The 14277-nt window shown below is 35.0% G+C and overlaps 1 protein-coding gene across 2 annotated transcripts in view; it reads left to right on the forward strand.

Annotated features, from left to right (window-relative positions):
* The window catches only part of TLL1 (tolloid like 1), a 195915-nt gene that overhangs the window by 155528 nt on the left and 26110 nt on the right, over positions 1–14277 (forward strand). For both annotated transcript variants that reach the window (XM_072725000.1, XM_072724999.1), the window contains exons 16-18: positions 1143–1323; positions 10855–10980; positions 13668–13795. In XM_072725000.1, the coding sequence (XP_072581101.1) occupies positions 1143–1323; positions 10855–10980; positions 13668–13795 (435 nt within the window). The remainder of the gene's footprint in view (positions 1–1142; positions 1324–10854; positions 10981–13667; positions 13796–14277) is intronic.

A 14277-nucleotide genomic window follows, 5' to 3' on the forward strand; every position in this document is an offset into this window, starting at 1 on the left:
TTATCACTGTATTAATATCACAAGAACCAGTAATTTTAGTTGACAGATTGCAAAGTACAGATCAGGCCCCAGGGTTCAATCATATGCTTTGTTAAACCTTGCTAATTACACGTTTATGTAATAAGGTCATTCAGGCAAGATGTATTATTTAGAATGTGCCCTGATGGAACTTCGGAGAAGTGTATTATGGAAACATCTGCTAGAGGTCGTAAAATTGCGACGAATACCTGGCATTCACTTAGCTTCTTCCATTTTGGCGCTGTTAGTGCATTACATATACATCAGAATGTGCCTACTTCATTTTAGTGTAAATTCCTTTCTCATTCCACCACATAGAATTTTTATTTGTTTGCAATCCTGTAGCGTAGCTCCAGATTAATCTTATAGTGCCTGACAACTCAAAGAAATTAAGAAATACCAATTTGTCTGATGATGAGTTTGAACGGCAGAGTATCCTTTTGATTGTATACCACAGCGTCTGTCTCCTTTGAAATTTCCTAAGGCTGCTCTTCCGATTAGAACACAGTGTTCCTGGGAGGCAGCACCAGACCCAACCAGACTCTGTGCTCTTTTCTCTGAATTGCAGCATACGATAAGTATAATTTTGGACAAGTCACTTAGAAATTTGTGAACCTCCGTTTTCTCATCTTTACAATTGAGAGGGACATTTCCATTATTAATGGTTCTTTCATAGACTACGTGTATCACTTTCATGTCACTATAGTCAGCATTAAATAAGACAATACATGACAAGTTCTTTCACGGTTCCTAGTGAAAATTTAAACACGAAAAAAAAAATTTTAAGCCAGCAGATACTATTCTTCTTGTGACCGTCAGCACCACTGTCTCGACAAATATTCATCTCAATTCTCCTAAACTCTTATTTTTTTTGGAAAAGATATATGCTGTAAATATATATAAACAAGCACACATTGGTATTTACATCTCTTGGAGATATTCAGAGCAAAATTCTCTGATCTATTTTTCATGCCATCTGCCTTATATTTGGACTCTTTCCCTAATTTTTTTCTTTACCTATTAATTTCAATTTGACTATCATGAAAAAATACGATAAAATGATGATAAATGTCAGTCATCTGATATTTAAAAGCTGGTGACTATAATAACCACATCTTTTCTAGGTTTGCAAATATGATTATGTGGAGATTTGGAGTGGCCTTTCTTCTGAGTCTAAGTTGCATGGCAAATTTTGTGGTGCCGAAGTGCCTGAAGTGATCACATCTCAGTTCAACAATATGAGAATTGAATTCAGATCTGACAATACTGTATCCAAGAAGGGCTTCAAAGCACATTTCTTCTCAGGTATCAGTATTGACATGATGCATGTGTGTATCACGGACTTTCAGGGTGGATTGGCCTTCATTGTTACCCACTCTTCATAGTTTTCTGTAAATGTAATTCAGAGGGACATAGAACGCATGCGTGTTTATCCTAGGTTTAGCAATTTTTAATAGAATATTAATAATTGGGGGTCTGATGAAATATAGCTCTCAAACACTTAATAATCAAGTATTATAAAGGCTAATACAATAACAAAATTATTACTATCATGTTTTCATACAGTGACTTTATAAGTGCATGGGGATAATGATACCAGACTTCCAGACAGTGGCAGACTTTTTCAAAATGATTTATCTTTTTCTTGGAATATCTGATCTTGTTTTAGCAACATATTTTTTATTCTTATAATCTAGCAAATATTTCTTATTCCTCCTCTTATTATATTTTCATTTGTGGTTAAGCTGATATTAAAATCCATACCTTGCCTCATCACTATAGAAAGAATTACAGTATGAAACCTACAAATATGGAAATTGCAATTTTACTAAAAACAATAGATTATCAGGTATATTATACAGTGGACACTTCTTTTTGGAATTTAATATTTAGTTTAACCAACCCATTGTAAAATTTCCCTCATCTAGAGCTGAAATTTCATAAAACATCCCCCCAACTTTAAGGAAATATATGAAAGCACCAGGGAAATTCCTTTATTTTCCCAATTTTGGAATCATACCTACTTATAAAGATATTATTCTGAAACTTCAAAAATAGATAAAATTATAATAAGCCTTAGTATAGCAATCTGCCTTTCAGACTGGCAAGCAATTTAAAGCAAGTGAGTTCCAATTATATTTTAATATTAGGTAATTTGGATTGAGTTAATTCAAAGTCCATTTATTCCAATCCCCATGTGTTTAAAATTAATGAGATTTACAGTGCCCAGGGTTTGTTTGGGGTTTTCAGTGTAATTGAAGTTAATGGTTCACAAGCTCCATTGAGGTCCAAGTCATACACAGAAGTACATTCAAAATACAAGGGATCTTGGCTTTCGTATTCTCCTTGCTTTCCTTCCCCCAGATTTAATTGCCTTTTAAAAATTCTTCTCAGGCATTAATTTAAGACTTATGTGATTCAAAGTAGCATTTTAATACTCTATTTTAATGAAAGCAAGACATTCTTAGACTTCACTGTTTTATAAACATCATGTGCTTTACAAATTGTAGGTGACCCAGTGGTTAGATATAAAAGTCCTTGTTTTAGAACCACCTAAATAAATATTTATTTTAAAATTGAAATTATAAAGTGAGTACATCTTATCATAATATTAATAATATTCGGGATCCTTTTTACTTTACCATAGTCATACATTTTATTTCATATTTAAGTTTTTAAAAAGCTACATGCTGCGTATACCAGTGGCAAAGTATGATTACATTTAGAGCTAGAACTCAGAATATTTAAAATTCACTGCCTGATATTATTGGTCAGGAAAAATTTCCCAAATTGTAAAGATGGATTGTGTCTTTAGAAATATGTTCTCATTCATTTGGGGAATATAAATAATAGTGAAAGGGAATATAAAGGAAGGGAGAAGAAATGTTGGGAAATATCAGGAAGGGAGACAGAACATAAAGACTCCTAACTCGGGGAAACGAACTAGGGGTGGTGGAAGGGGGGAGGAGGGCGGGTGTTGGAGGGGAATGGGTGACGGGCACTGAGGTGGACACTTGACGGGATGAGCACTGGGTGTTTTTCTGTATGTTGGTAAATTGAACACCAATAAAAATTAATTAAAAAAAAAAAAGAAATAGATTATTGAAACATAAAAAAATGTTTCTTTAATTCTTATAAAACAGATATGAAGGCACATAAAGATGCTGTTCTGCAGCACAGAGTCTTTATTCCTTCCTCTGGGCAGCTGTGCTTTGTGACATTACCTGAGTACCTTGGTGGTACTTCAGCCCTTGGGAACTAAAATTTGCTATAAATCATATTCACTGATGCAGATCATTTTAGGAAGTTGTATCTGTTTTGGGTATTTCTCAGTGCTATATTTTAAAAAGTGTAAATCAACTGGGTGACAGTGCTTCAGGCTGATCGAGGCTAGCCTAAATTGTTTGATGGAGTATGAGTAGTTAAGTAAATGGGACGAGTGTTCGTATGATAGCTACCATTTTGCAGCTATTACGCAGGCATGCATCATCTCTCTAATAATCAAAATAAGGGTATAGTATTCTCATTATTATATTCACTTGACAGACGAAGCTGCTGAGGAATTAAGTGAACTGCTTAGTGTCACAAAGCATTTAAATACTAGTTTGTCTTGGTTTGTCTAAGAGCTGGTCATGCCCCTTGCAAATAGCATGTAACTGAACATATTTGTGACCTGAAAAACAACAGATATACTTTACACTTCTTTATTAGATTAATAATTTATAAGGTCCAAGATAATTAAGTGTAAACTTCCAGTGGCTTCTTTTTGATCCACTGAAAAATATCAGCACTTTGTCAGATTCATATTTATAATACTGTGGTTCTGGATGAGTATTAGATCTATTTTATGTTTAATTTCCTGGGAGTTTCTGTTAGTGGGGAAGATGTTTGCTCAGGAAAGGGAAGATAAAAAAAGTCTATTATGATAAAGAGCCAGTGTGGCACTAACAAGAGATGGCCACAAGTTCAGACTTAGTTTACCCGATGTCCTTATGATCATCACACAAAATTGTAATTTCTAACAAATCACCTATTTTAGTAGATAGGCTCTATTCACACTGAAGATGTTATTTTTAAGGCCTAATAATGCTTTAAGTGTAATTATATATAATCACTTGTTCAAAGTCAAATAATTCATTGAATTTATTAGAAAACAGACATGTAGGGACGCCCGGGTGGCTCAGCAGTTGAGCGTCTGCCTTCGGCTCAGGGTGTGATTCTAGAGTCCCAGGATCGAGTCCTGCATCGGGCTCCCTGCATGGAGCCTGCTTCTCCCTCTGCCTATGTCTCTGCCTCTCTCTCTTTTTGTCACTCATGGATAAATAAATAAAACCTTAAAAAAAATAAGTTAAAAAAATAGACATGTAAACCATGGGGATACAGTATTTCTCAAACAAAATTGAAGGATATTTTTGTTTTCTAAGGTTTACTCTTGGAGGATTTGATAAAATACATTACTGGGTTTATTGTGACAAACTCTTTAAGAAGAAATTTAACCTAGGAATCAAGAATCATTACAGTGATTATTCTAGTTGCCTCAGAAATCTCATTCCTGAGACACATTTTTAAGGAAATGTTTCAAGATCTGGAAGAAGGATTTCAATATACTATTACAATGATAGAAATTCAAAACAACCCAATGGTATGACAAGAGGAAAATGGTAAATAAACTATAGCAAATACACTTTGTGGGCTTTTCTACACCACAAAGATGGCTTACTGATTCTGTGATCTAAAAAGTCGTAGATGATAAAACATCACTGGAAATCTAGGTGTGAAACTATCTGCACACTGTGCATACAGCTAAGCGTGCGGTGGGAACAAATCAAAGTTGCCGTATGAAAATACCAAGAATGTTTGTGCTAAGGTGGGAAGATGGTGCATCATAGTTTTTCTCCAGTTTCTCTGTTTTCAATTTAAATACAAAATATAATTTTAATTAATTAGGTTTTGAGCGGGGGCAGTGGGAGGGGCAGAGGAAGAGGGAGAGAGAGAGAGAGAGAGAGAGAGAGAGAGAAAATCTGATGCAGGCTCTATGCTCAGTGCAGAGCCTGATGTGGGGCTTGATCCCACAACCCTGAGTCCAAATCAAAAGTCAGATGCTTCACCAACTGAGCCACCCAGGTGCCTCTAAAATAACTTTAGAGGAAAAACACATATCATATTGCTGCCACTCTAGGTATTTCTAGACTTGCAAACATTACCTAATAGACTTTGATCTTTGAGAGTGAAGAAACATTTGAAGTCATCTCTTTAATTAATTAATTAATATAGATTAATAGAGGTTAATAATACAAGTATTTTGTGATAGGTTAAATTTTATAATTTTAACTTTATAGTTAGTTAATAATATTACCTTATTATAGATGGTCAAATAAATGTGTCACTGTGTTGTGTATGTTAATCCAGAGATGTCTAATGAAGACTCAATGTTAAATGCTTCTGTTTGTAATCCCTGTTCTAAAGATTTCAGAAGTGGTTGTGGATTTATCAAAACATGATGAGAAATATGACACGCTCAGCTGTTTTTTCCACAATCTTGTACCAGGAACAATTACCAAGGATTCAATCAAAAGAAGAAACAGTGTTTGATAATAAGTGATTTTTCCGTGTTATTTGGGAAGGAAAGTTATTCAAAAACTAATTCTAGTTTTCTAGCAGCTAAGTGATACATCAAGAAAAAAGACACAAGAAAATAGTTTTTGATTTTTAACGTGTACTGTGAAATCAGACTTTTATAGCGTCATTTCCAAATACAAGTATTTAATAAAACAATCACAGAGATTCTAGTTCTCTTTGCACATAACTTCTCATTTTATGGACCTAAGAAATGGAATCAGAAGAATGACTCTAAGAGAACGTATTAGCAAATAATGTTGAATTCCATAACTTCCCTATTTACAAAAATAAGAAACCCTCACGATAAATTCTGATTTAAAATCTTAGCAATAACATAATAAAACCTTTCATTGAACATGAAACAATGCTATAGCTTGACCATTGGGAGGTTCCTGTGTTAAATCTACAGCAGCGAGACCCCGAGGTCCGCTAAAAAAAAAATGAGTGTCATGTACTGTACTGATTTTAGGATAGATTTAAAAAAACAATATAATGAAGTAGTATAAAGGCAAATAAGGAAATTAAGGCAATCAAAGCAAAGCTATTTGGGCATGATATAAAATTATGTCTTTTGAGTCTTGTAGCTACATCGGAAACAGCGTAAGCATTTTCTAGAAGACAGTCTGGCCCAACAGTATATCACTCTGATTTTTTTGGACTGAATGAGATTTGTTTTTCCATTAACACTAATAACTTACTTTATGTGATAGTAAAATCAAACTTAATTTTGTGTGGTGGTGCATTTGAATACAAGTATGCAAATCTGCACCGGTATAGTGGGTATAGTGATACCGCTTATGTATTTTAAGTGGTTAAGGAAAGTTACCTGGAGAAGTTAATCTGGAGAATAAACCTGATTTAAGAGCAGAGTCTCTCACGAATCTTGTATTGAAGACCTAGCGACTTGCTCAGTGGCAAAACCAGAATAAGACCCGGCTTTCCTGACTTCCAGTTCATTTCTGTCTGTAACAAATGTAGGAGTCGGAAAAAATGATGTGTGTGATTGTTCTACCCCAAATTCAAGTGATTTCAGCAGACCTGCTCCTCATTTTACCCGCCTTTGATTGCGTGTGGTCACCCCGTTACCTCCTTCTCCTGTACACCCTCTCTCTAATGTAAGGCTCGCAGATACCATTAGAAGAAATTCAGCCCCATATTATTCTAAGAAAACTGTAAGTCTTAATGTGATTGACTTCAAATAATTAAACAAAACTTTCCTGCGATTTTAACAAGTTTTCAATATTTCCATGTCTTGGGAAGAGCAAGTTGTCTTTGCCCAGCTCTCAGTAGAGTTCATTAGCGCTATTGGTTTTCTCAAACTTTTATTGAAATTCTAAAATCAGTAAGAATTAGAATTAGGTAAGAATTCTAACTAATTCTGAGCATACAGGGTGATATTAGTGTATTTGTGCTGTTTGGAAGAGGACTATTGTCAGTTCTGTGTTGAAACTCGCATGTGCCATGTCTACGCGAGCACACGCATGGGAGTGTTTGTGTGCTCGTGTGCTTGCAGGGGCGTGAGTAAGTCTGCTTATCTTATCTTTCGTCCTTTCTTGTGTGTATATCTGCTCATATATGTTTCTGGTCTGGGGCTCGGACCCTTTACCTTTTTGTTTCCCACAGACAAGGAAGCTTTCTGCAAAGAGAAAATTTTTATTTTTGAATCTTGCAAGAATTTGATACAGGTTGCCACTTCGGTTCCATCCAGTATGTATTATTCACAGCCTGATGGCTGCTGATAGTCTCAGACGTGCTCCGCAGGCCTCTGATGGGAAAACGCCACCTCCTTTTTTCCTAATAATGGACCTTTCCTTTATCTCACACGAAGGAATGGAAAGCAGATGTGACCATTCTAAAGAAGGAGGCAAATTTCCATCTGCAGAGAAGAAATGTTTTATTTCTACTCAGCAAAACATTTGTTTCTCTCACTCATAAAAACTACTTTAAAATTGTTGTGCCTCCAGTAGGAAAACACTGGAAAATTTCAAATGAGTTATTGGTAGAATTCTCGATTATTAAATTTATTATGCGGACATTCCAAGAAATATTTACAGCTGCATCCTTTCCCCTTCTCTCTTTTGGATTTTCATTATTCAGAGTATGTGCAGTCTGTATGTCCTAAGAGGAGAATGGGAAAGAAAGTGAAAACATAAGCACGTCTGCTACTAGCTTTTTTCCTCTAGTTTGATGACTTTCATTCATAAGAAGTCCGGAATATATTTGTGGACTTCATCTTTTGGGATGTTGCTATTTCTCATCAGCAGCTAATCAGAAATTGCATTGACTTAGAGTAGTTTATTTACTTCTATTAAAACAGTACCTAAAATAAAACAAGCACTTAAAAAATAACCGCACCGTATTCATTACTCCCTAGATGACTTAAAATATTAATTCAAATAAAAAGCTTTCTTTGTCTGCATGATGTAAATTGTGTGCATAAGTATTGCAATGTTTACTGAAATTTTTCTCTTTTCATATAATTATTTGACATGTGGAGACACATTTTTGTATGCTACTTTGCTGGGCATGATAACTTTCCCCTGCTTCTTTTAGTTGCTGTTTTGATTAGCCTAGTCTTGATTTTTAGCTAAACTCTAGGTTAATATATGCAGAGAATATACGTATTCTAGTAGTGTGTCATGCTTACTTTTGATGTTTACATGACATTGATTATATTAGGCACAGGCAGATGTGGGGGTGAGGGCAGGAAACACCAATCAATGGGGAAAACAGTACTATGGATACTTAGTAATGACCATATAAAATCTTCTTCCTCTTGTTTTTCCTCTAAAGATTATTTTTCAATTATTAATTATTTTCCCCAAACAACATAAAGATGAATAATTGGCTACAAATAACTACCATGCAACGTGGTCGATTTCACTTTCTACTTTATTCCCTTTAGTCACCATTACCACAGTTCTTGTGGTAATATTATGTTCTAGTATCATTCTATCATCTTACATTCTATCAAATCTAAAGCAAGTAATTCTTGCTAGAAACATAACCTAGTGACTTGAGATTTCTACTAAAGTTTTAAGTGTCCGAAATATCTCAGGTATTGGAGTTGTTTTTATTATAAAATAACTGTGGACTTAAAAATGCATGAATAATAGCTTGTGTTCATGTTTGCATTTTAACACTTTTATTTCGCTCATGAATGGCAAGCCAAACAGGTCCAGATAAAAAGAGGATTCCAGCAGTGCCTGCCCACCATTGGTTCTCTGAACGCTTAATCTGTTTACCAGTCATTTCTCTTAATTTGCTTACAGTTGTTAGATTTCCAGTGAACTCTCAAAAGTCTGGTTGACCTATATAGTACAACTAAGGTTCAGCCTAGCAGGTGTTATTTTAAGAACATCAGACATTCATCATATAAACATTTTCATAGGAAATATGTAACTATTTCAGTGTAATTCTGGCACCAGAAATTTTAAATTGGTTATTTCCATTTAACAAAGAAAGTGTATTTCTACATCCACTCATGAGGTTCTATTTTTTTTCGGAAGCATCTTAAATAAAGAGTCTCTGGAAAGTCACAGTAAAATAATGAGTTTAAATCATGTACTGCCTGACTGTCTGAATTGGAAAATACAAGTGGCTGACACCTGCAAGGAAAGAAGTATGGCTTGCCATGCACCCGTTTTGCAGAAGTCATTCATAACTCACAGACTATAAATTTCACTATTGACACAATTAAGGGAATGGGACTTTGAAATGATTATAAATTTCTCTAAAATTAATTACAGGGCTAACCCCGTAATAACTTCTGATTTCTCATGCATGTTGATGCTCTTTTAAAGAATCGTTTTCTTTTTTCTACTTTTATTTTGCTTAGGCTACACGGTAACTAATAATAAAAGTGTAGTGGAGGTGTTAAAGATAGAGAACCCATGAATCACAGATGTATTGATTCTGATATATTCTTTAGAACTTTGGGACTGCCCGTATGCATTTGGAGCATTCTGATACGGCCGATTCATGAATATTTCCCAGAAGCACGTGTGCTCAATGTCATGTAATCAGTCTCCAAACGTGGAAAAATAGATGCATCCTTAAAAATTATTATCAGATTCTTTTATAAAAATGTTTTTTCTAAGCCCATTTCCATAGAGTGAATATTGATTTGATATAAAAAAGCAAAAATAGCTTTAGCTATCAGTGTGCCACCATGAGCTCACAAATTGTCACTAGAAAAATTAGTTGACAGTATGAATTTTGAATTCAGGCAACCTCTGATATGACTGTCATGTGTCCTTTTTGCTCTCTATGCTGTGGGAGTGATGAAAGCCTGAGTGATGTGTCATCATCTATGTGTGTCAGGAGCAATCTGCCAGTTTTGACTTTAATGGACAAGCCGGCCATGGAATGACAGCTGAGTGACATAGCTCGGTGGCTGATGCTTCTCACTGATTGACTGCCTGCTAATCTAGTTTGGCTTTTTTCCCTGTAGTGAATTTGTTGGCTATTTCTTAAAGCTCATATTTCCTATTCTAACTCTTATTTCTAGCACCCTAAAAGCCTTTTCAGGGAATTACTTATTAATAAACTAGTCTGCAGGAGTAGATTTGTTTCAAATATATAAATTAACTTGCTTCTTTAGGATAATCTAATGATGCCTTTTTCTGTCTTGGGCTGTTATGAAGGGCCCAGATTCATCAACGCTGACCATAACAGCAAAGTTAACAACAACAGCAACAACAAAAAAAATCAACTGAAGTAGTTATACTGAGTGATTTTTTAAAGTGATTATACACAAATTTTGGAAACTTGTTTAGCCTCCGTCTATACACCATGGCTAATATATTGAAGGGTTGCCCTCTTCTTAAATGCTAGTTCCCACATTTATTCAAAATACTCACAATTTTAAATTTATTTTTTTAAATTGGCAATAAATGTTTAGGATTAGTTGGAAAAAGATTCATTCATTTCCTGGCTCCTACTAAAACTCCTACTCCAGCATAGGAGTGAAGGAAGCCACAAGTTGTCATCCTAGAGCCGATCATCTTAGAAACTCCTGGTACAAGGCTCCAAGCTAAACAAGGAGTGGGTAAAACTAAGACACTATCAATTTTTTGGGTTTTCCTGGGAACAAAGAAAGCTGTGACTTAGTTTACCCTTGCCTTGGTCAGTGTTAACCACACCTAAAAGACTCCTCCTTTGATACCCTTTGTGTTTAAAGCTACTTACTAAACTGTGGGGTTATCTTTTTGCTAGACAAAGATGAATGCTCTAAGGATAATGGCGGGTGTCAACATGAGTGTGTCAACACAATGGGAAGCTACATGTGTCAGTGCCGTAACGGATTTGTGCTGCATGAAAATAAACATGACTGCAAGGAAGGTATGAAAGGAATGTTCTTTTCTTGACAACACCTAGAATTGCATGGAGTTTGGGTAAAACTCTGCTTCCAAGTAGGGTTAATCATATCAATGAGTGATACCATTGTTGACTATTCAAATGTCAAAAAGTAAAATATGTGCCGTGTTCAGAGATCCAAGGCATACCATTGGAAACCTCCTAATACCTAAAGGTTTGGCACTTCACACATGGGTGGCATTAGAATAACTTTGTGTAACAGACATCGAAGCGGCTATAAGGCCATCTGGCAGCTAGAAAAGCACCCAGGTCCTTGTAGAACAGACCTTATAACATTCTCCATATTTAAACTTGACTTCTGCTAAAGGTTTTGCATTTGGTTTAATTTCCCTCCGCAGAATATCTCGTGTATGTGCTATATGAGGAATGGCACTTTAAATACCAAGAGTATCAAACTCAAATGCCTACCGGAGGAAAGACATTTGAAAATGGTAGATACTGTGCCATTTAAAGTTTTAAGTCATGGGTTTGGCCAAAAAAAAAAAAAAAAAAAAAAAAGAAAAAAGAAAAAGGAAAAAGAAAAAAAGAAAAAAGAAAAGAAAAAAAATCATTTTAATAGCACAATGATAGTTACCAGCTTTTGGGCCCAAAGGCCTTACAATATTCTGATTTTATAAAAACAGTTGTCTTTATCTTCTTAGCCAGTATGAACTAGATGGGAGCAAGAAATAGTGACTCAATTTTTATTTCATCCTTTGAGGGTTTTGCTCCTGAATTCTCTACTTAAATTGGATTTATGCCCATTTTGAAAGAATTATTATGGCAGATTTTATAACTTTAGTTATTAGCACATGTATATTGGTAGGTCCTTGGCTAGAATCATAGTTCGATAGAAGCTCTTTGTATGAACATTGGAATAGTACAGGATATCCTGAGCTGACCCTTGTTCCATTCAGTTCCTTTCAAATATTGTCACATGTCAGGGTTTTTTTTTTTTTCTATTTTTTCATTGAGCCAGTGGTATTGCCCAGAATCATATGCAAACAGGATCCCCCCACCTCCACCTTTTTACTTTCTTATATGAGGATAAACCTGTGAGGACTCTGATACTTGTAACTTAGTATTCTATTAAATTAACAGGCTGGGGAATAGTCCAGTTATTTTACAGTTATGGAAGATAATTCAGAGAAAAAAAGAGACAGTTTTTGCAAAGTATGCATATATCCTGTGGCTCACAAGTAACAAATATAATTTAGATACCTCAATTCTCTGTTTATTACAGTAAACATTTTCAAGAAAGGATTTCACAGGAAACTTGCTTTTAGGTAGAACAATATTTAGGTATCCCTAATAAAGCTCATTTTTATTGCCAGTAAAGGGTTTGGATTTTCTTTTAACTCTGTTATGGAATGGACACCTTCTACAATTTAGCAGTGAGCCTCTTGGCTTTATCTTATAGGTTATTTCCGGATCCTGGAGGCTCCATATTTCATATTGCAAAGCAAGGACAGGGATAATGGAACTTAGAAGACCCTTAGGATCTAGAATCTAAGACTTGCTACATGATCCTATGTTATTTGAAAGGAACTGAATTTCTTCTCTTTTTTTGTATTCCTATGTTAAGAGTCCGAATCTCCCTATGGAAACCTATCACGATTAAGAGAAAGATCTAGTAGTAAGGAATGCAACAACAGCATATTTATGTTGGGCGTCGTACTCTTATCACATAGCCGTGCAGCCGAACAGGTGTTTTGTCCGCATAGGAAAGAATTGCTCCAAAGAGATTTCTTGGAAGATTTCAAAGAATTAATTGTGTTTTAGGAGGGATACCTCATACACAACAAATAATTCCCAGTCTACATTAGTATGTGTAGGGTGATGCTTCATGAGTTACAGAGAATGGACAGAACCTGAGGATATTAAATATTTTTTTGATATTAAACATTTTTGAAATTTTATGTTAACAATGTGGAATAGTTTCCTTTAAGGTAAGGCCATTTTAATTGTGAAAAAAACCTAAATTTCCTATTAGTTGAGTAAAATAATTTTTAAAATTAGTTCAGAAGCTATTTCCATGGCTAGTAGCTGTTCACTTATTTTTCTCTTTAGTGCTGCACTTCACTTTGATAAAATTAGGATTAATTTACTTCAGCAGCTAAAATTATAGTGTAGGTATTCAAGTGTTTACTTTTACTAAGGGTGAGATAAAATGTAAATACATGATCCATAAAGTGGCTGAATGGTGTTAATTAGCTGTTAATGATGTTTCTGCTAATGAAAAAATAGGAATTGAAAAAGGCATAGTCCATTGATTTTAATTTGTGGCATTGCATTAAATATTTTTCAGGTGCCAAGTGTTGATATCCTTCATTGTCAATACATGTTGCTCTGTTAAAATCTGAGCTTTCAGATCCAGCGACTTAAAATAGTTCATTTTCTTTTAGGCATTTATCTAATTCATTGTAAACACTTAATTTCATGTAAGCAAGAAAACAAACATTGCCTGATTATGATCAGCAACATGTTTGCCGAAGCAGATGACTCTGATAACAGACTGGGGTGGTGATTAGTTAGTATTCAGGGAAATCTTTCAGCAGTGTAGGGGGTAAATAGGCTACTTTTTTTTTTTTTTTTTTTTTTTTTTTTTTTTTTTGCTAGATCAGTCCTGGGCTAGATTTGCACACTGATTGATATTATTGTCATTGGCACAGCTGAGTGTGAACAGAAGATCCACAGTCCAAGTGGCTTTATCACCAGTCCCAACTGGCCAGACAAGTACCCGAGCAGGAAGGAATGCACATGGGAAATCAGTGCCACTCCTGGCCATCGAATCAAATTAGTAAGTGAGCTCGTCCTTCTTCTATTAAACTGACTGCCCATGTCTTTTCTTAGCCAGCACGTAGAAATAAAATGAATGTTTATTTAATTGAATTGAATTAGTGGGCAGCTGGAAAAGATTTCCTTTCTTATGCTTTCCTACTTACATTGAACAAATCCCTGACTTCCTAGATCGAGACGACAGTACAGCAGCCATGTAGTTCTCATAGGGTGTTCGTATCCTGGGTGCTTTCAAAGGCACTATCAAAGGTACTGCAAAATAGGAGGCTCTACTTCCTAACATGTTATTGTTCATCATGTTTCCAAATGGGGAAAATAAAGGAAGGGACAAAAAAATCATCAGAAATTCGGCAAGAAAGAATTAAAATGACTATTTACATAGCATAGTACTGGTTGTGTCAATTCTATATACCTCATGTACAAAGCATATACGTTTTTTATAAAACTAATTTTGTCTTGTAACCACAAGTCATTTTTGCATAA

The sequence above is a fragment of the Vulpes vulpes genome, chromosome 10, assembly GCF_048418805.1.
Source record: "Vulpes vulpes isolate BD-2025 chromosome 10, VulVul3, whole genome shotgun sequence".
Classification (NCBI taxonomy): domain Eukaryota; kingdom Metazoa; phylum Chordata; class Mammalia; order Carnivora; family Canidae; genus Vulpes; species Vulpes vulpes.